This window comes from Patiria miniata, unplaced genomic scaffold (genome assembly GCF_015706575.1).
Source record: "Patiria miniata isolate m_02_andy unplaced genomic scaffold, ASM1570657v1 HiC_scaffold_18, whole genome shotgun sequence".
NCBI lineage: Eukaryota > Metazoa > Echinodermata > Asteroidea > Valvatida > Asterinidae > Patiria > Patiria miniata.
Window position 1 is genome coordinate 3,739,606 of NW_024037056.1, and position 26,109 is coordinate 3,765,714.

At 38.3% G+C, this 26,109-nt stretch overlaps 1 protein-coding gene across 1 annotated transcript; it reads left to right on the forward strand.

The window, feature by feature from the left end:
- The first annotated feature begins 1,266 nt into the window (after window positions 1-1,266).
- On the forward strand, window positions 1,267-24,432 carry LOC119725037. Its single transcript, XM_038196402.1, has 17 exons — window positions 1,267-1,368; window positions 6,889-7,030; window positions 8,442-8,616; window positions 9,141-9,303; window positions 9,878-10,004; window positions 10,703-10,889; window positions 11,998-12,225; window positions 17,906-18,085; window positions 18,254-18,394; window positions 18,844-18,984; window positions 19,097-19,258; window positions 19,587-19,745; window positions 20,177-20,338; window positions 20,568-20,789; window positions 21,475-21,714; window positions 22,203-22,398; window positions 24,268-24,432. Exons 1-17 carry the CDS (start codon window positions 1,284-1,286, stop codon window positions 24,291-24,293), a joined length of 2,736 nt encoding a protein of 911 aa, XP_038052330.1. The 5' UTR covers window positions 1,267-1,283; the 3' UTR covers window positions 24,294-24,432.
- Window positions 24,433-26,109: the final 1,677 nt, after the last annotated feature.

Consider the following 26,109-nt stretch of genomic DNA (forward strand, 5'->3'; position numbering starts at 1 on the left):
ATATTCTTTGTTATATTATGTCAAAAATAATTCCCTGCTGGCAGAAAGTTATTGTTTTGTTTTGTCACACACAAAAAGGTTGCAGTAATTATTTATTTTATTGGTGATTTTTTTTTTTAGGTTTTCATCTAAAAATCCAGAATGGGACACCGACAGTTTACGGGGCGATGTTCCTACTATCAGTTCCTTGCATGCTCTACGGCCTGGGTTAACAAACTATATACCTGGGAGCCCCCCCCCAAAAAAACCTCAATCATGTTAATGGGAGGGGGGGGGGGGCAATGTCCCTGCCCACCCTGGAAAAAAAATTCAATCGGGAAAATGCTGGAAAATATAGGGATTTTTTTGGGGGGGGGATTGGGATTTGCGATTTGCCCCCCTCTAGAAAAATCCTGGCGACGCCCATGCTAATTTAAGTTGACTGCCTGGAGATTGCAAAAAATTGTTCAGAGTTTTTAGAAGGTGGCAAAGTGATTTTTTCTACATGACTTGATTTCTCGGCCATTGCCATCGTGGCCAATCCTCCGATAATTAGGCCCAACAACAAACGAGCACTCAGAGTGGCGAATAGACGCAGATCATTCATCCATTGTATTATTCATGGAGGTAGAATTCTATGGTTTATTAAAAAGGTTTTCGGGGCGGGGGGGGGGGGGGGGCTCATTCATCAATAGGGGCGCCCTGTTCAAAGAATAGACCGCTTGCAGACGTGTTCGATAATCGACGCGCGAAGGCGCGCGACGCCATGTTGTGGGACAAGCGCATATCTATCCATGCACATTTTGTCCCACAACATGGCGTCGCACACCTTCGCGCGTCAATTATCGAACGCGTCTGCAAGCGGTCTATATACTATTGTGGCACCATGGAGCTATTAAAAGGACCAAGAGTGGGGGATACCCCCGGCCTTCTGTGGAAAACGTTGCCCTCCGCCCCCAGTTCCGCCGCCAGAAGCCCGATCCCTGGAGCACGGATCCTTTTCTATAATTGATCCAAGCTTGGAGGTATATGTGTTTTATAACTCTATGATCCATGATAGCTTTTGGATAATAATTCGGTAGGTTACTTTTACTTTAGGATAAATGCAGCTGTCGTGCCTTTCTTTGCTTTAAAAAGAATGACCCAAATATTGACAAAAGAAATTATTTCAATGGGCCAGTTGTTTGAATTCCCCGCCCCTTTATTATCCATATCCGATCAAGTTCGCACGTACGCGCCGTAGGCACCCGCTGGTTACCGTAATGCTCCTGTGTGATTCTACGCATTTTTCGCAGGTGCCCTTCATGCAGCTAATGCATGCGCGTGTGTACGTGTGGCCGCCGTTATTCCAATCATTCGTGGCATGCATCATGGCGTCCCTTGGTAAAGGTGAGTGTCGAACATTTCGCTGATTTTTGACACGTTATCCTGTATCTTTTCTCTTAAAATTCGACAGAGAGCTTTGACTATCTTTGGTGAACTTACGGTCCATCGGAGATGGAAATCGGGTCATTCTGGCATGAGATATAGCCCCTGTTGTTTGACCAAAATGGGCCTTGTTTTATTGTGTCTAGACGGGTGGTATGCAAATCGCGGTAGTACCGCGTGGAGAGTGGGCGGGGCATGTCATGTGTGCATGCATGAGGAAATGGATGTCAAATGGTCAAAGGAATGGTTTCCGCATTAGCTTCAATTGTACTGAAATTTTGATTTCTTACAGTTAATATATGAAGTAGACACGAGCCTGGTCACAAATTAAGGCCGTACAATCAGGCAGGCTAAATATCGTTTACAGAAAGAAAGCCAGCTAAAGTAGCCCAGTGGCGCACCCAGGATTTGGTTGGGGGGGGGCGCACTTTTTTTCAATTTTTTTTGAAGATTATTGTATTTTCATTTTTTTTATATTTCTTTCTTTCTTTTTTTTTTTTTTTTTTTGGGGGGGGGGGGGGGGACTATTTTGGCATTGGTGGCACCACTTACGCCCCTATTATACTACTCGAAAATACATGTACTGATGTAGGCCACATACATGTACATATCACTAAGGTCAAATCGTGGGACTAAAAAAAACCAAATTACCAAAAAAAACTGAACTAGCCGGCTAAATATTCACTTCCATCTAGCATGTCTAGTTATACTCATAAAAATGTCTTGTTTTATTGCCAAAAATCAATGAAAATAAATGAACCATAAAACTCAAAATTTACTGATATTCAAGCAATATTTAATTCAGCTTCCCATTTTGTGCATTGCAGTAAGAACGTTGTTAAACCCTTACAAATAACAGTCCCGATTCCTTCCATTTAAATACAATTTTCGCACCCTTAAGGGTTAGGGCACCTCTTGTGTACTGGGATTAATTTCACACGGTGGTGTGTTCACCGTCAATTTAATAACTTCGCACTCTCAATTCATTATAGGCCTAAATATATAATGTATTCATTCTAATATTATATGAGCTAGGTCACATCTGCAAATGGGCAACGCTTGTTGTTTTGGTGGAAAGTTGGCTTTTTATTACCAATATTGTCTATAACCTGAATTTCAGGCAGCTCTGCTGGCTACTGTTGAGTTTTTAGGACAAATGTCAAATTTAAAAAGAACATATTACCTGAGTACAAACAAATTCAAGGTTATTTCCATTTCACATGATAACAATTTAGGATGTTGTTCATTGTTGGGTGCCATTTGTACGACATTATCTCAGTAATTTTCAGGATGTAGAGTTATTAGTTTTTCATGCCCATCTGTTACCAGTTATGACGATCACCTACATTTTTATTTCATTATAAAATTTTAATGAACGTGAAAAAAAAGAGTTAAACTGAATGCAATCATTTCAGTTCATCATTCATCTTTGCATGGACATCATATTTACATGTAAGTCTACAAACTGTGAGACCCTTTACATTTTTGAATTTTGAGGCCAAATTGAAGGAAAAAATGGATGTGTGCAAAAAAAATAATAAAAATAATTTACTGCATGTGAAACAATGGTTGGCCAACCATCGTTGGAAAAATTGACTTTTTTTTTCAAATTCAGCATGCAATTTATACCAAATTTAGTTAGTCAACATTTTGTTTGCATTCGGTTACACATCTGTGAACAGGTGCAAGCCATGCAGCTTGTCTGGTTCCCTGACTCGGGGAACCAGACTGCAAAAACAGCATTTTTTCTAGGTTTTTCCAGCACCTACGAACACAAAACTTTAAACAGGTCAGTGTAACGGTATGCTGTAAAATACTAACCCCTTATCCGTTCATTTCTGAAAATTATTGCGAAAGTACATGTAGGCACATGTACATGTAATTGCACATTGTACATGTACAGTTTACCACATGTGAAACAGATGTGTACAATTATAAAAGGTTGATCAGTGCACATTCATGACATTGTTTCTTAGAAAACTCAACAGCGATAGTGCTGAACAATTGAACTTTGCTCTTTGTAGCACACGTACGTATGGTAGCTGAAATCTTTCTAAGCATGGTATGGTTAGCACAGACCGCATGAGGTCTTAGGCCAGTCATGCAGCCTGCCAAGTCTCCACAAAAATGACAGCAGAGGATTAAAATTGATAGCTGATCTCTGGCTTTTGGACATGTATACCCTTGGAAATTATCATTTATCCTAAGGTCGAACCTTTACTGAAGGGAGAACGTTTACTGGAACCTTTACTTAAAAAATAACATGCTTGATTAGTCTCCAGGCTATCTCAGTGAGGACTCTACTATTCCACATAGCTGGTAGTATTTTCAGAGGTACAGTAGAAACTATTTTTAGACACAAGAACTGCTTGGAGAAAGTGAAGTCACAGTCTAGCACAATCAATATTTAGCTGTCACATGCAGACTGCCAAATTCTTATGCTAATGTGGAATGCACTTTTATGATACAGAACAATATTTGTCTGAGCACATCCATTTTTGTTTGGACACATGTACACCATGTACTATGGTCGGAAAATATACATTGTCTAATTCACTGATTGTAACTCGCCTTACATTGTGTATCATTTTTTTCTAAATTAATTTTCTGAAAAAAAAAAAAAATTATACAGCCTTTTGGTAAATGCTTAATATTTTTTTTGGGGGGGGGATGTCTTTTCATAAAATACGGTAGGTTGTTAATGTTTGCCCCAAGTAGCTTTGTTCAGAATGATGGAAATATAAATATATTTTTGTCATGTTCTAGGGGGAAAAATCCCTGTTTCCCTGTCTATGTTGATTTTACAGGCTGATATTTTAGCCATTTTGTAAAAAAAACCTTTGGTTTTGCCATCGGTTAAAAATCTTGTAGCTAGTTAGAAGTGACATGCTTAATAGTCTTTGAAATGGAGACGGGCCAATAGATAACTCTGGCGAAATAAAAAGTCTCTTACAAGCGTAGCTACTTCTTTCAGTGTCAAATGTGTAGGCCATGTAAAAAAAATAAACCAGTTTCTCGTATCCCCATACGCTTCCTTTTTCCCTGCCACCTCCCTTTTTTTAAAATTCGCAATATATATTTACATCTGCAACATATTTTGTAAATATTTTGTCAACATTAATTTTTTAATAAATTGTAGCAAGATGTAGAAAGGGTTATGGCTCCCTTGGACACAATTTTGCATCAGCAAAAATAGTCGAGAAAATTTGGGAATCCATTTGCAGTCTTGGAAAATCCTCCATTTAGGAAAGAAGAAAAAAAACCAGTCTTTTTTTTTTCTCGTAAAAACCCAGACAGGTAACTGTTTCATTTGTTTGTACCTTGCCTAATAGTAATAGGCAACAGTCTAGAATAATCACCATACGCGTATTTTTCTAAAAGCGTCCAGGACTTGTGGCACATCTTTTTAAAATGCACGTAGACACGTGGCGCATGTAGAGAGAGCGGGAGTATTGGCGCTATGACCGAACTCTTCAGTCTGTCGCCAGACATTCGTAGTATGCATGTCCCCTACTTAACTCAGGATGAACTGTACATGTAGGGCAGGCCTTGTGCTCACTGCAAAGCCAGGCAAATGCCAATTGATGTCATAGCCTGGGGCCCTGCATGCTTCTCGTATGGTTGAATCTTGAATACCAGTTCATGTGCGTTCCACATGCAACAAGCAAACGTGTTCCAATTTAGTTTACTTTACCACCGTTGTGATATTCCACTGTGTAAAAATATTCAGTTAATCTGCCTGTAGTGCCATTAATCTGCAAACCCAATATTTATTTTCTTTCACAATTTTTGAAAATTCTTCTCCGACGAATAATCTTATATGGTATGACTGGCCAAGCTTAATCCCTGCCTGAGTATGACCCCCTTGAGTGATTTACTAGGATCCTTCCTCACTCTTGCAAAATCCAACACCATATGGTAAACTCAACACCCAAACTGTTGGACTCTGATTGTGGTGGTATCATCTAGGTTGTCAGGTTGGCGTACTTACATGTAGCAGTACTTTCCTCGCCTTCCACCGCTGTGGGCCAATATGTAGATTAGGTTTTCTGTCCCTGCCTGATTCCGTAGGTTTGCCCCAGAATATTCTTCTGGGGTTTTCCTCCCACCTCTAAGACTGCTTTCTTCACAATGTCTTCTCTCTATTCGGCCCCATGGGAGACCAGTGGATTCTGCTGAATGGGCTACCCAGTTAAAATAAGAATTGAATAAATAAAGAAATAAAAATAATATTAGCGAAGGCCTCACTCTGGATTCCAACAAAAGTTAAACGTGCGGTTGGATTTTGAAGGGTTGGGGTTGTAAGGGTTAATGCTCCCAAATCCTTAAATTTTGCTGGAGTGAGAAAGGCAAAGCATTACTGTAGTAGACATGTACATGTACATGATGTACATGTACATTGTATGCATAAAGTCGTTGGACATGTGTCCTGCCAGGATCCGAAACGTTATAGGCCCTCCAATCTGTTCGATTTGGACTTCATAGGATTCACCAGGAAGTATCCTGGCAAAAAAAAAATTGTAGGGAGTTTCAGGATGCAAATGTCAAACAGTTGAGATTATCAGGCGGACAGGAAATGCAATGGGTTTAATCGTTCCCCATAGGATTACATGTACAGATCAAATAGCACTATCCTCAATGTGTTAGCCAAAGGGTTGTTTTGGGGTCTTTCGTTGGACAACCCAGAGGCTCATTTTGTACGCCTCGTATTAGTATTATTATGCAAATTTATGTATTCTGAGGATAAACCTGGGGTGTACGGGAACCTGGTACCCGATTGGAAAAAAAAACGGTACCCGGGTACCCCTTAAGAAGCGCAACCCCTAACTGAATTCGTGGAAGTTGCTGTTCAGATTTTTCATAAAGGTTCAAATGATAATACTGGTGTCACATGAAAATCCGACTCCTATGAAAATCGGACCCCTATTTTCCTATTATTGGTTGATCCCTCGCACGTGACAGGTCACTCTCCCGAAACGATCCTAAAAATAGCATAGTATCGTACTCATGCGTGCACAGTACTACCAATGAGTCCACATTTCATGGAGTCGGATATTCACGCTACACCGGTACTGCCACATCGGTGCATCAATGCTGCAAGATACAAGTGTATACAGTGAGCTCTATAGCTTATTATATGGTGAAAACTGCAACTTGCATAAGCATCATAAACTTGAAATATAGTTTTGCTTTTACATGTACATGTAGCATGGCTTTCATTTTGAAAAATCCCGACAAATGACACTCGCAACCTTTCTTTTTCATTGTCTGAGAAGTAAAGTTATTACAAAGTTGGTTACAGGTACCCGATCCCAAAATCTGGAAACGGTTCCGGAAATCAACGGTTGGGTACTCTATACTCCGATGCACAGCCCTAGGATAAACCTTTTACAACTTCGAGATGGTAAAAGAAGTCTGACATTACTTCTTAAGTTGTAAATTTCTTAAAATCTGTCTTTCGTTTATGTTTTTCGTTTTTAGTCGACGATGAAGCCTTTGTTACCTTGACAACTAATGACCCATATGGGTACGGGGCCCTGGTCCTCGGACAGTCATTACGCGATGTGGGCACGACGAGGCAGCTGGTTGTCATGGTAACGAAAGAAGTCAGTCAGCCAATGAGGTGAGCAGATGTAAATTTATTAATGACGTAGAGAATGTTAACCTTGTCAGGTGATGTCAGTTGTTAAACCATATCCTCTACCATAAGGTCTGGTTTGTAATGCTGATAGTCCTTTAGGAAAGTGAAAATGCATTTACTGAAACGATAACAATATTCTGAATTCCTCATTGTGGCATTTAGGTCACGTCTCTGACATGATTTCGTTTGCAGTATCCAGTAACATTACTGTTCCTGAGCTACCGTACATAAAATGTTTATACAGCTTTTTTTTTTTTTTTTTTTTTTTTTTTTTTTTTTTTAAATTTTATTCCGCTTTACATTACAACAAAATACACACACTGTATTATTCTCTATTAAATATGATCTAATAGCTTTAATGTTTATACAGCTTGGTTAAAAAAAAATGACAGCAAAATGAAACTTAGTTTTGGCACGATAAGCTGAGCAAAATATGTAGGTAGTTGGCAAAAAGAATGTGTCCAATGATTGTGTGATCATGGAGAAATGTTTTATTTCTCCATGGTGTGATCAAGGCTTTCCTTTGTCATTTCCACCCGCTATAATTTTGGTCTTGTTAATTATGTGACTTGTAATTTGACTAATTTTGTTTTGTCTTGACTTGTCATGCGTGTGACTTCTGGTAAAATAACTTTACTTGTGATTAACTGGTGATTTGACTTGTGATTGACTCGTGATTTGAAAAATATTTTGACTTGTTATGTGACTTGTGATTTGACTAATTTTGTTTTGTCTTGACTTATCATGCTTGTGACTTAACTGGTAAAATAACTTTACATGTACTTGTGATTAACTGGTGACTTGACTTGTGATTGACTTGTGATTAGAAAAATGATTTGACCTGTGATTTGACCTGTGATTTGACCTGTGATATGACCTGTGATTGATTAATACATCCATGATCTGACTCCTGATTTCTGGTACTGTACATTAATTTAACCCTAACCCTGCCAGACGCAACACAGTGCACCAGGTGGAAAAGAACTGGTGCACTTTGATGCATCCAGCTATCAACACCAGTGCATGAATGGCCAGCTCTGAAACAATGAGAGCTAAGTCCCATTGAACAATGCCACAGTTGTATCCTGCTGCATGCAGTGACCACGGACTCTGAGGCAGTGTGGCCTTGAGACTTTTCCCTGATGCATCTTGCTACATTTGGCAGGCTTGTCACATAGTCAAGTGTTGCATGTTGCTGCGTTTGGCAGGGTTCTAGCAAACATACCCTGGAGGGTTAGGGTTAACTTGTGATTTACCAGTGATTTAATTGGACTGAATGAATTTGAAGGACTTGTGATGACTTGTGATTTTACCCTTGAGTGACATGTCGTTATGAACTAGACTGCAGCTGGCCAGCCTTTTCAGCACCTGTCCCTCTTATTTCTCCTTCTAGGAGGCAGTTGTCGTTGATCTATGACGTCATACAGCAAGTGGATCCCTTCGACAGCCAGGATGCCGCCCATCTTGCCATGTTGACCAGGCCAGAGCTAGGCATCACTTTCACCAAAGTCCACTGCTGGACGTTGAAACAGTACAAGAAATGCGTCTTCATCGATGCCGACTGCTTAGTAAGATTCATGCAGCCACCATTCATGAGTCGCTTCAAAGCACAGAATTTGGCAGAAAAAAAACTGGTGACCAGCCAATATGTCATTTGATGTGCATTGCCACTGACTGGTACTCGGCCAATGTTGGCTTAGCACATACATGAAAATAATAGTGTCTATTTGGAGCACCTCGAAATTTGGCTGAGTTTGTAGTCAAGTATGAGGGAAAAAACAAGTACAAGTGTGTGTATTAATGCTTGGCTTGACATGCTTGACGGTTTGATGAGTTTGAGCAACAGGGTTGCATGTTGATATATTTGTACTTTTTTCACATAATCATAATTTTGCGTTAGGTATGCCGAATACAAGTTTTAAACAACACTGAATATTACCAGGCTACTAGTTTTCTGTGGCTATTAATATAAAATGGAGTTACTCATTACCAACTTGGACACATTAAAAACACAGACCCTTCTTCAGAAACGGTGCTCATATTTGGTAAACAATCGTCCAATTTTAAAAGCATTTTTTTTCGATTGCTGTAGGTTCTTCAAAACGTTGATGATCTGTTTGAGAGGGATGAATTTTCAGCGGCGCCAGACGTCGGCTGGCCAGATATCTTCAACTCCGGTGTCTTTGTCTTCTGTCCGTCGGAGGAAACATACCAGGGCATACTACAATGTGCCGTGACACAGGGCAGCTTCGACGGTAAGCTTAAATCTCAACCCCATGCCTCTGTAATTTTTGTGGAACTAGAATTTTAAACATCAACATCAAAATAACTTTGTAATCCTGGGAAGCCACAATTCATGGAACTGGTACACATTATTTGTTTTTGGAAATGACTCTCAAAATCAAAAGGAAATTAGTCTTGTTGTTTCCTTTATTTCCTGTGGTGGTCATGGTCCAGGAAAGTACAATACATGTGATTATTTGAGGAAGACCAATGACAAAAAAAACAATTGTTCACAGTATTTGAATACTGTGAAAATAATCCACACTGTTCCACATTACAATAAATATTAAACCAGTTTTTTTTGGCAATACTGTTGCTCATTAGAAATGCCAAATTGGGCTCATGAAATGTATTTTTTTTAATGCAATCCTTGGAAATGCACCTTTCTATCCCATTTAATCCTATTTTCAAGTTTCGTTTTGCCATTTTCAGGGGTATTTTGGTACCGTTATACATTTAAGAGTAGAAAGTTACACAAAATATGTTCCCAAAAAATTCCCTTTAAGAATCATTCCTGTAATTGATTGTCTTGTTTCATCTTGACAGGTGGCGACCAGGGGTTGCTTAACACCTACTTCAGTAACTGGTCCACGTTAGACATCAAGTACCATCTACCATTCATCTATAATATGACGTCAGCAGTCAGCTACTCATACCGACCTGCCTTAGAAAGGTACCTTGACCCAACCTCTTGGCATTATTTACTAGGAATGTGAAAAGCACCAGACTACATTCTAGTTAACCACAGAAAGTACTTACAATAATTTAAAGGTAGAGTATATCATTTGCAGCTATCCAAAAAGTCACTGAAAAAATTAGTGTTGAAAGGTACACTTGGTTTAAAGATAGTAACGGGACTAAACTCCCTGTGAAATTATTCTTTCTGGCAAGCTGTCATTTTGAAGAAAACAATAACAGAAGGTTATTTCCAAAGATGTGTCTAAAGACGCATTTTTTAAAATTTCCGTTAGTTGTTCGTTTGTAATTTGGCGAAGCCGTGAATGGGTGTGCGCAAGCGTTGACACGACGTGTGGTTGCTATAATTTGTCGGTTTATGCTTGACATCACGTATCTGCAATCGGCTGAATGAGAACGTGTCCCGGATGCTGATTTCGGGCGCAATACAAAACATGACTTTTGAATTGAAATCGAGATCCTAGAATATTGTTTTCTTGGAATAACAGCATTCACTGAGCTAAAACTTCATCAGGTTAGTTGTTAAGCACCCTTGTGTAGATTTTGAGCACTTTTGTTGCTTCAAACAAAAAAACGCACAAATTACAAATGATCTACCGTACCTTTAATCACTGGAATCGATCTATCAGTCGATCTATCCCTGACCTAATTCTCTGCGATTGTTTGTAATTACAGATTTGGCCAGGGTATTAAGATCGTTCACTTCATCGGTACAGCCAAGCCCTGGTTGTACACCTACTACCCCAACACCAATTGCCTGTCACCGCCCGAGGGTTGCGGCAACGGGCACGACTTGAAATACGTCAAGAAATGGTGGGATATCTTCCTGGCCAACATCAGGCCGAACATTGAGCATGAACAGGTATGATCTTCAAACGATAATCTCTGGAGTTTTGCAATAGAGCGATCCTGTAGGCCTAGTCCACTGCGCATGTGAGCGACAACGCGTGCCCCTCCTTGATCCCTTCAGCAGCCGATTTCACGAAACTTTACGCAATGGCGCAACTCCGCCTGCGCCATAATTAATTGCATAAGCTGCGCATCATTTTACGCTGCGCAGCATTGCACTTATGACGCATTTCACGAAAGTCTCATAGTGTGTAAGTCCGCGACTTGCGCAATAAATTGTGGGGTAACTTGCACAATCAGTTTAGGTGGTGTGAGTTGTGGCGTAGCGACTGAAAATGACCTATCAGACTTAGTGGATTGGTTTATTATGAGTTGGACCTTTCAGCTTTGTATGATGTTGTCACGCTTGCCGTTTCTGCCCTTGTTTGTTCTGTTTTTAGATGATGTGGTTTTTAGATGACGTGGTCCAAAAAACTTTACACTTTTTCAGAGGCAGATTTCTCAAAATTGAAGAGACATGTTGAAATTGTTTTTAGATATTCCTAAACTGCAAGATCTTGGTCGTATATGGTGAAAACGATGTTGCAAATAAAGCTGAAATTAAGAAATAGCGGCCATTTACAGAAGAATGGTCAAAACTAGTTTGTCCACATCTGTGGCAATTATGTAGACATAATATATTGAAGTTCTTTGTGCGTGCAGTGCTATTGTGTTGTTGACCATATCTCATAGGCTAGCATGTGGAAAAACTAGTTTTTGACCATCTTTCTGTAAACAATCGACATTTCTCATGTTTCTTAATTTAGGTATTATTTTCAGCATTTTCAGTCTCATATACCACGAAGATGCAGTAGTTTAAGAATATCCTGAAACAATTTTAGCATGTCTCCCCAATTCCAAGAAATCTGCGTCTGAAAAAGTGTCGAGGTGTTTGTGGACCACCCTGTACAGTAATTTGGACGGGCTAGGGCTAAAAATTGTGTGTTCTACTGTTTCCCATCTTACAAAAACAAGAAATGGAAAAATTTTCAGTTTATGTGACTCATTTTTTTGACATTTTTACCAATGTCTTTCCCCCTTGTTTGTTTTTGTTGTTGTTTACTTTGTTTACTCTGTTGCAGGGGATTGATTTGTCGGGTAAGCTCGGCAAGCTCCGTTTAGAGGCTAGCCCGATGGGCAGCCCCACGCTGTCAGAAGGCTCCCTGCCCGACGTCTCGCACCAAGAGGACTGGGAGAAGGGACAGATTGACTACCTTGGGAAGGACAGCTTCGATAATATCGCCAAGCACATGGCCGAGGTGGCGAGCAAGAAAGAAACGACCGGGGCCATACCAAAGGTGCCGAAGAAATAAAAAGAAACAAAAAACAAACCCTAAAAAAAATGCAATGTGAAGCTTTTAACTCGTATTGGAAAATGGTCTCCGATGAGATTGGGTTCTGAAACCCATCATGTCAGTCCAGGGGTTACTTTGTGTGTCGACCCCAAAACTCAAAAGCTGATAAACGTCAAAGTTTGTAAAGCTGTGAAAGCATAATCGCTTACTCAATATAACTGCTAAGCGAAAATCAGCTTAGATTCTGCCACTTGTAACTTCTTATGACCTGTGTTAAAACTGTTAACCCTTTCGGCTAAAATCTAAATTTTATTTTGTACTTAGAAAAAATTGTGTGCTTTATGTGATTGTTTGATCAGACCCTCATTTGAAATAACAAAAACAGAGGTTCAGCATTAGTTTTTTGGACTATGGAAATATGGATTGTCCTTTTTGAGTATTTTTATTTTTTAGGAATTTACACAAATCATGATTTTATTCAAATCAGATCATGTGACGTGGTTGACGATCCCAGTCTGATTTAAAAATTTCGGAGAAATCAAGTTCCACTTGATTAAAAACCAAAAGTTAGTTTTCTTTGGTGTAAAAAAAAGAAAAATTACAAATATACAAATACTGTCTTGTATAAAACGTTACTGTGGCTTCAACACAGTACGTGAATGAAATCAAGCAATACTTCTCGAACTTATTACGTGCATAGTTTAGAACTTGTAGTGCAAGCTTTTTCCATTCACTTTCAAGGCTCTAGGAATTAGTTCTCCAAGTTATCAAAGATGTTTAAAAAAAATTTGGATATGAAGAGTTAGGTTTCCCAGGATGTTGTCAATTAGATATGGCAATGTTACTCTGTGTGCCACAGCCATCTTTCTTATGAATTAACCCTCCTTTTGTTTGATCAGTCACAGACAGTCAAAAATTCAATCCTGTTGCCCTACCATGCCTTTTACACAGGCTAGTCACCAACAGTCAGATCATATTTCTTGCAAAGGCACTGTGACAGTCAAATTCCATCAACAGACAAAAGCAGGTGACTGGTAGGCACAGCTGGCTTATCAGTCTCCTACAGTCAAAGCATAGCTATATCAGGTTTCATAACAATCACAGCCAGTCAATCCTGCTTTATGAAAGCAGGGAGCACTCAACTGTTAAAAACAGTCACCTGATTAATTTTGACTGCTGGGCTGGCCTTGTTGAAATTGCCAGCCAGAGAGGGTGGGTGTCATCCAGAGAAGTTAATTCCAAGACAATTTTTTTTTCAGGAGCATTTTGTTGAATGTCAAGGCCTTTTTTTTTTTTTTATCCTAGCATCGTGTTTGAGGCAGAACTTTGTTGACCTTATCCCAAGCACTAAAACTTAAAGGGTTTGATGTTACCCTTTTTTCAAGATCTCAATTTTTGTCACAAAATAGACAAGTCTTTGAAAAGAACCATGTTATTATTTTTAACTCACAGCACATTGCCAAAGCAACCACTGTGGTGGGTTTTTTTTTTTCAGAAAGGGGAGGCCGATAAAACCAGTTTGCGAGCGGCTTCCTAGAAAACTCTTAGCTACAACTCATAAAAGGGTCAATCTGATTGGTTGGCAACAGCGGAAACGTGCCTATCTCTGGCTAAAACTCAAACGTGCCCATCCGAATGAGTATTATTTTATTTTCCTGGGACAAGACTGCAGAGGGTCATTAAGTAATTTTCTCTTTACTGTGAAAAATTTGTAAGGCCTTTTTGCTGATGAGGGCAAGTTCGGAACTTGAAATAAATCGCTCGAAATAGAGAGTATATACACGTATCTTGATGAAGGTTTATTGTTCTTTATTTTATTCTTTTCATTATTAAATTTCTGAAGTGAAATGATAACATCTGAAAGTAACTTTCAGTCCGAAAGATTGAAGTGTAACAATGGCCCTGAGACGAACGATCTCACAGCTTACTTACACGTCCCTTTAAACATTTTAAGAGTAATCATGCTCAAAGACGGGGTTATAAAATAAAGGTTTTTAAATTTTTTTAATTTAATTTAGTCATCAGTTTAAATCCAAAGATAATGTAACCAGTCTTTATACTCACTTAAGGTAAATCTTCAGAATGTTTTTATTTTGTGTGATTGCCTACTTAGAGTGACCATTGTGGCACATACCTACTCTCTAGATCTGTTCAGTATATTTGGCGTGGGGAATTTGGCCGTGAAGTAAATAACGAGCCTTCTCTATGATGAGTTGTGGCAGTAAAATCCAACCGTTGCCAAACAAAATTCTTGAGTGAACGCAGTTGTTTGAGGGTTAAATTTTGCCGCCGTCTGGATATGAAAGAAACATTTAACCCCAAGTGTTAATCACAATTTTTGTGAAAAGTACAACAAATAAAGAGCAAAAAATAGACAAAAAAATTAATGACTATGGCTGATTAAAATTTGTAATAATAACTGTGCATACATGTATGTAGATCATGAATATGCATACTCTTCATGAATATGCAGAGTGGCTAGTACTCTATTGGCTGTAGGAAATGCTTCCCTGTCTTAAAGAGTTAGTGTATATTCCTTGTAGAGTAGCATAGTTATTTTCGTACCGAAACACATATCTTTAGGTGAAACTTGTGAGCAGTGTGTACATATGTAAGATGAGAAAACAACTAAAAACAACTAAATGAACAACAGCATTTTATTTACAACGTCATTACCATGATAACTGTGAAGGACAATGTGCAACTGTGACCTTATGCAAATGAGACATGGAATTATGTAGTCAAGAGTGGCTCCTTTAATATCAGTTTTTGCCAAAGTCCTCCATATTCATATTATGCAAATAGTTGGTTAATGAATATTAATTGCATGATTTTTTTTTAATGCTGCAATGCATTTCACCTTTTCCACCTTTCATTTTCCCTTTGCTTAGATTTATAGGCAATTAAATCCTAGTTAGAGTTTAGTTTCCTTTTTTTACGAATATTCTAGAAAACTTTTAGAATTAGGATTTGACTTTCATGCCTTTGTTCCAGTTATTTTAGAAAAAAAAACAATTTCAGGCATACATGTATCTCAGGTGTGATTCATACCCACAGATATATAACTAAAAAGTTTATATTTGTTAGGCACCAGAAAACGTAACCCCAAATCAGGGTTTCGTTTATTGTAGTTTTAGACCGTTTACTATGGTTCCTTTTTTTTTTAATTTAGGAGTACTTTGTCCCTGGTAATGAAACCAAGGATTCCTCAAAAGTGCCCCAGGCACTGTAGCTCGCAAGCCTGAAGAAACATGTAGAGAGGAAAATGAGAGGAAATTTCAGTTTTAGAGGTGGGAGGAAACCCCAGAAGAGTATTCTGGGGGAAACCCACAGAATCAGGTAGGGACTGAAAACCTAATCCACATGTGGACCAGGGCAGGAATCGAACCCGGGCCATAGCGTTGGAAGGCGAGGAAAGTACCGCCAAGCCGACCTGACTCCTCCTGTTTTACTTTTTTTTTTACTTAAGCCAAGGTTAGTTAGTCCAAAAAAGGAAGTAGCTGACTATTTTTTGTTTCTCAAGATTTAATCCTAGGCTTGGTATTTTATTCAAAGAAGACAGTATCATGCTTGTTAGTGCAGTGATGTCAGTCACTGCAAGTTCGTTGGAAAAAAAAAAAATCCACTTTTTTCAGAAAGTTCTGGAAAAATGTCTGTAAATCCTCTAGACTTTGGTGTGTGAGGTGTTTGAATAGCCACAAGGTTTTTAAAGTATATTTTATTTTCTTATTTCTTTTTTTTTTTAGATTTTGTTGTTGAGGAGGAGAGGTAGTTTTTAGGGAGGTAACATACTCTCCGCCTGTCCTTAAGTCTTTTCTACACATCCAACAAGTGTCTTGCTTTGACTTAGGATAGTGTTTCCGTTGACGAAACTCACAAAATTCTCTTGAATAGTTATAAATTTCTGATAAATTATTAAGGTAAAAAAAAAAGCATGCACTGTTGTGATGTTGGTAATGTGTGATCGTGATAATTCTTTCCCTATATGGCGTATGTAAACATAGTGCTCATAATTAATATGCTGCAAAATCTTCCAGTATTTGTTCCTAAGTTATCGGTGCTTTTAGACTGTGAATTAAATATGTTAGTATTGGTTAGTGTAGAAATAAAATGCAACTTAGTGTGCCAAACGTCATCAGCAATGCCACATTTTAAAAAGTTTATAGAATTTTAATCAAAAAAGCTAGGTAGTTCCAATATTTGGGGGTTTTTTTGGGTCTTAATTCATGAAACCTTTTCTGATTTCGCTAAATTTCGCTTTCAGTTGTATATCATTCATGCATTTCCTTTTTCGCTGAGCATATGCATGCATTTTCAAAATTCTTATAATTACCTCAAGGGCATGAGCCATATTTATTCGTCTTTTTGTGATCGTCAGATTTTTGGAGTGATAGACAATGTTTTCTCAACTTGAGTTAGTTTCGGGCGTGTTTGTTGTTTAACCATTATTATGCGCCACCCCCTTCTGAAATTCGCGGACATGAGGCAGTGCCCCGCCTCTGAGATTTTTTGGGAAAAACTGATTTATTTCAGCCCCAAAATAACAGGATTTGTAAACATAAACATTTGTTTGAAATTAGAATAAATATCTGGCATTAGAGTAATGACACAAGATCAGACATTGAAAACAAAATGCAACTTCTGTACAATTTTATGCCCTCATATTTGAAGATAGAGGGCGCTATTTCTTTGCTGACGGGGACCAGCTTCTCAATTTCAAGAGTAATTTTGACTTGTCCCAAGAGAAAGTCCCACTCTCTCTTCCTTTTGCTGTTATTTGCTGAAAATATACACAGATATACTTTTAGAGTAGGTTTAAGAATTTCAATCGTAGCATATTTAACAAAAAGTATCGTGTTAATCTACTACAGTCAGGCCATGTAAACAAATGTTTGCGTATGTTGTGCAAAGGAATAAATTTATCCAATAGAAAAAAAAACCGAATTAGTTGTTACTCTGTGGAATTTGTATGTGTCCAGCGTTTTTAAAGGAAATGGCATGATATTGAAAACAAATTTGTTGCCTCAAAAGGTTTCATGCAGAAAAAACGTCCCATCACTGCACAATGGCATTGATTAATTTGTCAGTTTCTTCGTGATTTATCATACAGAAGTATTGATCAACCGCAATTTTTTTTTACTGACGTCCAACAACAGAAACATGACAGTTTTGCAATGCACTTTAATCCTTTGATTATAATGCTGCAGATAAGTACAGGTCAAAGTTCATTTAGATAAGAACAGGTCAAAGTTCATTTCAGATTCTCTGCTGTAGCGAATTCTGACTGCGGTGAGAGTTTAATTAAACTCAGCTAAGCAGATATATTGAGAAAAAAAAATTATGCTAAAAATTAGCAAAATTCCGCCAATTTAAAGAACTGTCACAAGCAAAATACATAAGTTGGGTTACTGTAGCTGTTTCTAAGTGAAGTTTTCGGTGCGATTAAATTTTGTGTTGCGTTGCTGCTCCATGCCATTGACTTAAAAGGTGGAAGTCAGTTTTACATATTTTATGTTTGTGCGGCTTAAAAAAAATCTAGATAGGGATGTTTTAGACATTTTAGATGAGGCAAAAGTGACACAAGAGGGCTCACTTCATACTAGTCAGTCCAAGACATTTCTCCCTTTGGAAATAGTGCATACTATATGTAATAGAAACATTTAATTCTTTTATTTGTATTTTGTTATAATTGCAGGGTTTTGATGATTTTTGGCAGTTTCTGAAGGATGGTAGCCCCACAGTGTCGACAGAAGGCATGCCTAGCGACGAGGTATCCCATCAGCCTCAGCAACAGGGTCACGCGGACTACATCAGCATTGACTACATCGCCAAGTTAATCGCCAGCAAGAGCAAGAAATTGGAAGGAAAGCCACAGGTATTAATAAAGAAGTAAAACAAAACAAAACTGACATTATATTACATGATACCATGTACAAGAGCGATAACTTTATGGTAGCTACTTGAAAGAATTACTGATTGGTTTGTTTGTTAATGTTCGGTTGTTGGGTAATTGTTTGTTTGTTTGTTTGTTTGTTTCTTGCAGGGTACTGAAGATGACAAGGCCTCGCATCAGGAGGATTGGGAGAAGGGACAGATTGACTACTTGGGAAAAGACAGCTTTGAAAAGATCGCCAAGCACATCGCTGATGTGGAGAGTGGCAAAGTCAAGTTCGACGACAAAAAGGTGACAAGTCGTACGGATCATGAGAAGGCTGCATCACATGCTGGTCACAAATAAATCACAAGTCATTTCACAAGTCCAGTCGTATGAGAATAGACAGAGAATAGACAACAACAAAGGAATGCCTTTGTCATAAGCTTAATTGTGAGTTAACTTGGGACCGGATGACTTGTGATTGACTTGTGATTGACTTGGGGTTGACTTGGGGTAAACTTGTGATTGACTTGTGATTGCCTTGTGAATGTCTTGTGATTGACTTGTAATTGACTTGTGACTGACTTGTGATTGACTTGTGATTGTCTTGTGACTTGCGATTGACTTGTGATGGAGCTGAGATTGACTTGTTTTCAGAGGCTTAGAGTTTTTATTTGTATTTTTTCGGAGTTCTTTTTCATGATGTTTTTCATTTTTTTGAAAATATATTTTTGGCATCTGTGTTTGTCTTGCACTAGGATGTTGAAATCAAGGTCACAACTCAGGAGGAGTGGGAGAAAGGACAGATTGACTACTTGGGCAAAGACAGCTTTGAAAACATCGCCAAATACATCGCTGAGATGGCTGGCACGAGTGAAAAGTCGGATGATAAACCAAAGGTATGGTGGAATTAAAAACAAACCTTTAGCCTACAGTGATGTGACATGTTAATTGGCTCACAAAGGTAAACTTACAATTAAGAGATGATCTGTTGTGGCTTCATTATTCCAGGAAACTGACGTGCCAACAGAAGACAAACCAACCCAACCACCATCTCTGAAGGACTTGGGAACCATGTTCTATATGGCAGGGGACGTCGTCGATGATAATATCGTTGCTGATGAGGCTAGCAAAAAGGACAAGATGGGCTTCACACCAAAACTTGTTGAAGAAGTAAAACCAAAAATACTTTTAAATGAATGAAAAAAGATCTTAACCATCCAAAATCTTCTCTCTTTTTTTGTAAATGTGGGGAAGAAAGTCCCAAGTGCTTGGGAGTGTTGATATATTTGCAGGTTGTAGTGACATTGCTTGAGAAAAGACTATACAGACAATGTATTCAGGTTTAAGTCTTTTAACACAATGGAGACCTTAATGGTGGAGTTAGTCTCTTCTCAAGTGTTGAATTACTTGTTAAGGTCTTTGTTTCTAATGGAAAGTTAGCATTTGTAGCTTTAAAACAAAATTATCAATTGTTTTGTTTTCTTTTTAAATACTGCAGGACATTATTCTGCCGGCAGAATTCTTGCCTATTGCGGACGCCTTTCAGCAAGAGTTGGAAAAGGGACAGATTGACTACCTGGGCAAAGACGTCTACGAAGACATTTTTGCCAAGCACATCGCTGGGGGGCCTGACGAGAAGTTTGGTGACAAACAAAAAGTGAGAAATGGAAAAAAAGTGAACAAAATAAAATTCAAACTTATCTTGAATCAAGTCCTGGTAAAGGTATTCTGAAATCCTGTTATCTGACGTCTCATGAGATGTCTACCTCAGAAACCAAAGGTGAGGTCAAATTTAAAGTTTTGTTACATATTTAAAGTGATTGTACACATGGGGAGCCTGTGGGCTAGAGGATAAGTTTTGTGACTCATGATCAGAGCGTCCGATGTTCGAATCTCTATCCACTGGCCCTTTGTTATATATCTGGGTTAAGCCGTAAAGCTTAGGGTAACAGTAACTGGAAGGGAACTCTTCCTAGTAATTTTGTGTCTAGGAAACTTGAGAAAGCCTTGGGCCAGTACTGGCTAGCGGGGGACTTTACTCTGTGGTATTTGTCTTTTTGTTTTGAATCTGTTTTTTGTTGTTGGTAGATCATTGAATTGTTGATCAAGTCTGGAAAACTTTGTGTGGAAGTTGATCCGTTGAGCATCTCTACCATGTTGCCAGAAGACTCGCCAACTGAGGACTCGGATCAGAACGAAAAAAAGGGAGAAGTCGATGACAACATTGCCGTAGAGGGAGACAAACCAAAGGTGCTGCAGACAAAAAAAATTAATAAAATAAATTGAAAATAAGCGAATTTCTTCAAATCTGTACAGCAATCCAACATGTTTTTACCGTAAAAAAATTCCTATAGATATACTTGAGATAGTGCAAAAGAAAAATCCCAAGAGGCCTTACTTCTGATTGGTCGCTTTTTGGCATTTTCCTTTCCTGAGTCAATTCAAAAGCAGTGATTTTCTCATCTCTTTTTTGTTGCAGGTCGTAGATCTGTTAATCAAATCTGGGAATCTTTGTGTGGAGGTTAATCCTATGACTAGTCCCAATGAGTCGGCTGACAGTTTGCCGATGGGAACCAGCACCCCCGAGAAGGACATAGAGAATGGACCGATGTTTGATTTTGGCGAGGACGGCTTGGATGATAACATCGTCGCTGATGAGATGGGTGGTGGTGGCGGTGGATTGGCTGTAGAAAAACCGAAGGTAAATTAGAGAACAAGAATCTATAAAACACCTGAAGTTCTTTGATTGGTGTTTTGAGGAATATGATGCTCGGCAAATCTTTTCCTGTTTTGTAAATAAAACGTGTATGGCTTAAAGATGTAAAAATGGGGGCGATACGAAAGAACACATGTACTCCTTTCTTCATGGCTTTTTTTTCTTATAACCTAATTAGCAAGATCTCAGAATTGCAAAGGCGATTTTTAGGGTTGAACTAAAGACGAGTCCGAGCTAGCTATCTCCGGACACTCACAGAGGTCCCGAAATGATTGTGTAGCTAATGTTCAGATCGTCGTCATGTTCAGATCGTTCAGATAATCTGTCATGGGGCAGTTGCTTTGTACAATAGCTGGCACAATAGTTTCTCCATTGAAGGGGGCCTCAGTGAATGTACAGTACAATGGCGGATCCAAGGGGGAGGGGCCACGGGGGCCATGCCCCCCCCCCCCCCACTAAAAAAAACGAACCTAATTTGTTTTAGTAACGTCGCTAAACGTCAGCCATTGCATACAAAACTCCACAAAAGCAATACATTTGCACCCCCTCCCCTTGCTTTTCAAATTAAATTTGTGGCGGGACATTTTTGGACCCACTTTTCGGGAACAAAACTTTTTTTGCCCCCCCCCCCAAAGAAATTGTGTTCTGGATCGTTTAATTACGCTTTCAGATTGTGGATTTGTTGATCAAGTCTGGCAAGCTGTGCGTGGAGACCAGTGAATTGGAGGGCGGCCCCACTGCCGCAGCAGAGGAGGACCTGCCTCCTGATGATGTTGAGGATGAGTTCTCTCATCTTGAAGACTGGGAGAAGGGACAGATGGACTACATGGGTAAAGACAGCTTTGATAATATCGCCAAGCATATGGCCGAGGTTGCTGGAATGGGTATGAAGACCGAGGAACAACCACAGGTAATGACAACAGTAAAATAAGAGCAAATGCAAAACCTAAAAGCAATGTGACCTTCTTGCTTGGTATGGAAAAATGCCCCTGATGATGATATAATGTCACTTTGTGGGACCTATCCCCCTCCCGCGCCACGACCACTGTGCACCCCACAACCACACATGCCCCACCCCCACAAATAACACCCCCCTGGCCACCCCCCCCCCCCCCCCCAAAATATCCCCCCCCCAAAAAAAAAATCCATTTTACAGTTCTAGCTCATTTTGGTCACGGAAAATGTGTTCTGATAGAAGTAACTGCTCTTATTTTTTTACACATGATTAAAACTGTTAGCAAAATCCTGTTCACTAATCATGGCTCATTTAACGTGAAGGGATAGTAACTTAGTAAGGATAATGATAGGAAAGACATACGTCACACAATGCAGAAAGACATTTCAAAAAGTGTTCGTAGAAGAATTCAATTTGTGATTTTGGCATCCATTTTGTTTCAGGGTATTGACGAGCAGTCTGATAAGCTAGGGATGTTTCATCTCGGGCCCGTTCCTGTCCTGGCCCGTCCCATATCAGCAGATGACTTGCCGATGAAGGCCTCTAAGCAGGAAGACTGGGAAATGGGTCAAATGGACTACATGGGGAAGGATAGCTTCGATAACATCGCTAAGCATATCGCTGAGATGGCCAGCAAGGGTGAGAAGTAGGCCTATTAAAGTAAAACAAAGAATGAAAGACAGCGAAGTTGTTTTTCTTCACAAGTAAAGTTTTCACTGAAATGATGTTCGGAAATTCAACTGCATGTAAGTTCATGGTCAAACTTGGTGCGTGACAAAAAATGAAAGACTGAATAAGTGGAAATATGACATACAATCTTAGATAGAAATAATGAGATATTGAAGAACCTCCGAGACCATGGCTGATTAGAATATACAGTGAATATGCACATTACCTCATCAATATGCATACTCTCTTCATGAATATGCAGAGTGGATAGCTATAATTTTTTTGCCTTTTAAAAAGGCTCTGTGTGTTTTGTACATGCATGTTGTGTGGCGTTTGTTTTTGTGTCATTGAATTAGTGCATTGAGTAGTGTTTTGTGAAAATCTGGCTGACAAAATTAATGAGTGATATATATATTTTAGATAAGACAACAATAGGTGCAGTTTGAACAAGTGTGATTGTTGTGAACTTATTTGCATTTTGTTTTTACAATAATTGAAAGTGTGTGTTTGTACTGGTCAGAGTGGTTGTGTTTTATTTCGTGCCAAAGTCTTTGATTGGATGTACCAATTTAGTGTAAATGCAAATGATTGTTTTATGAATATTTACTGATATTATGCAAATGCTAGGTTTATGAATATTAAGTGCATGATTGTTTTGGGGGCAACTTGTAAAACTTCTTGGTTTGCCATGTTTGTTTTAAGCATTATTTTTGGGAGAGAAACGATTTAATACTTTGTGTGTGCGGTTGAAGTAGAGTTTAATCTGCAGAAATTGGCTTTCATATTTTGTTCCTGTTTGTTTATCTATTGATATATTTTGCATCTTTTCCCTATATTTTGTTTCAACTCATTCCACTTTTGCAATCAGTAACCTCAGCTATGGGGTAAATTTGTTTGTCCGTTAATTTATTTATTTTTGAGTTCAGCCTTAAAAGGTTCTGATGACACAAATTCTGTGTTTAAACATGTTTATCTGGTGGGGGTGGTTTGGAAGCAGTGACCAAAAAACCCAACCCTACTCCTCCCCGACCCCCTCACCCACCCCTACCCTCTCACCCACCCCTACCCTTACAACTCCAATTTTTTTTTTCTATCAGTTGTCACATTTAACCGTAGCGACGGTAGCAACTGCAGGTTTCACATAGTCAGTGCCTTGCCTTCAGTTCTAACGTAGGGTACTGTTTTAAAGAATTACATTTGACAAGTAACCTTATCCACAGTTGAATTTCTCAGTATTTTTAAAAAGTAAACTGAAAGCAAGTATAGATTATTGTCTTATAATATCTTATGCTATTTAGACTTAAAATATAAAATATAATATAAAATATATATATAGCTTAGGACTGTGCTGTAGTGTGAATGGACAAAATGAAACGATTTGTTTCCTGCCCCTAGGTATCGCCTACTGCCATATATCTCAAGTTCAGCTTATTAATCTGTTTTATCGTTAACATTGCCATATTACATGTAGTTAAACGAAAGTAAATCTTAAAGTATATCTGTCGAAGTTATGTATTGTTTTGCCAAAATTAATATAGCATTTTCAGGGTACTTTCGGGATATTATTTGTCTCAAGTTCAGCTTATTAATCTTAATTACCAAATTATCATTAACATTGCCAAATAGTGTTAGTTAAAAGAAACTAAAGGTTAAAAAGCTGTTTATTAATGCAAGTATATCTGTTGAAGCAAAGTATCAGTTTGTCAAAAGTTAAAGTAGCATGATCAGGGCATTACTTAGGCTAATTGATGCATTAACCTGAGAGACCATTTATTTTTTCCTATCTGAAATTTTCTGAAATACTTGTACTTTCACAGTCGCTATTTCTTGTCTTTTCAGGAGCTGTTTTGTTGATGCACATATAATCTGCTGAAGTTATGTATCATTTTGCCAAAAGTTAAATGATCAGGATAGTTTTGGTTTACTTAACTTACGCATTAACTCTTTCAGTGCCCGCAAAATTTGAAAAGTTTAACCCTAAAGTGCCCACTGCAACTTCGAGCGTTTTTTTTTTAATTGTTCAAAATTCTGTCAAAAAAAGTAAATAAGTTTTACTCACTAAATTTGTTGTTGTTGCTCCCTGATATATCCTTAGAATATTGGAAAGTCAATAGCAGTCAGGTACATAGTGATACACCCTGAAACACTGTCCTGCACACAGGGGAATTTCAATTCCGCACTTTTTGCAGTATGCATGCTGAACCCTCTCGCAAGAACTAGAACTCGAAATCGAATGAAACAAATAAATACAGGTCGTACCTGAATGAAAAAGCTATTAGAAAGAGCGAGAGCGCCCCCTTGTGATAGCATGCTTATTCTACCTCGTACATGTACGAGGTTTGGCAATTTTGAACCAACAAATATATCTCGTATACGACTTTGGCACTGAAAGAGTTAACCAGAATTATCTTAGTTTTTATTTCCCAGCTGAAGTGTTTCTGAAATACGTACTTTCACCATCGCCATTTCTTGTCTTTTCAAAAGCTGTTTTATGTTGATGCACATATATCTTTTGAAGGTATTATTTTGCCAAATGTTAAAGTTTCATTAGGCCTATCAGGGTACTTTGGTTTATTGAAATAACATGGAAGACCGTATACATATATTTTTCCAGCTAAAGTGTTTATGAAATACTTACTTTCACAACTGTCGTTTCTTGTCTTTTTCAAGATCTATTTATTTTGATGCGCATATATTTCTGTTGAAGAGTATTGTATCCGTTTCGCCAAAGAGTTAAAGAAGGATGATCAGGGTACTTATGGTTTATTTGTTATTGATGCATTAACCCGAAAGACATTTTTTTCCCAGCTGATTTTTTTCTTATTTTGTATTTATTTATTTATTTATTTATTTAAAGTACTTTCACTTTAGCCATTTCTTGGCTTTTCAAGTGCCAGTTTCTTAAAATGTGGACAACTGTTCCGTTAAAAACAGAGGAACACATCCCTGTAAAGGAAGCGTGATTAAGCCGTGCATAATTAATTGATTAATTAATATAATAATGAAGTACTTATTTTCATTAAAAGCCAAAAAGTCGTTTTTACTCTTAAGAAGAACCCATAACGGTTTAACCTCACAACATGACTTTTAGCACTGCCAAGATTGAACATTTTATAAACTTTATAAACCAAACGTATATTATTAATGTACTTAATTAATAGGACCCATTCCCATATTTAATATGCATAAAATAAACAGAGTTTTATATTTGAAATTGTAGAGTTTAAAACTCATGGACACCGACCTTTAAGCTGTTAAAAAAAAGTCCGATTTTAAAGCTTGCTGAAATAATTTATTGTAAAACTCTTGTTGTGTATGTTTATAAAAAAAAAAGCTTGCAGTTTATATGCATTTTTATTAAAGTATTGCTTAGATTGTTTTTAAGTGTGGATGCTATTGCCAAGTATTAATGGACCACTTGCTTTGAAAAAAAAAATGGATCAGAGTCATAGAATCATTTCCGTGAAATTTCATTAAGCTATTAAAAATAACAATTTTGCACAACTTTGCATGGCTTTCCGAGTTTTTCTTACGCAATTGAAGAACACTTCGTGTGCAGCATGCATTTTTCGTTGTATTGAAATTGTTAACCAGGTCTTGTTTGCGGAAAAGCTTCTCAGCTAGTATTCGGACCGAGACAGACACGTGTGGAGAACCGTCCGATCTTCACAAACTACTGGA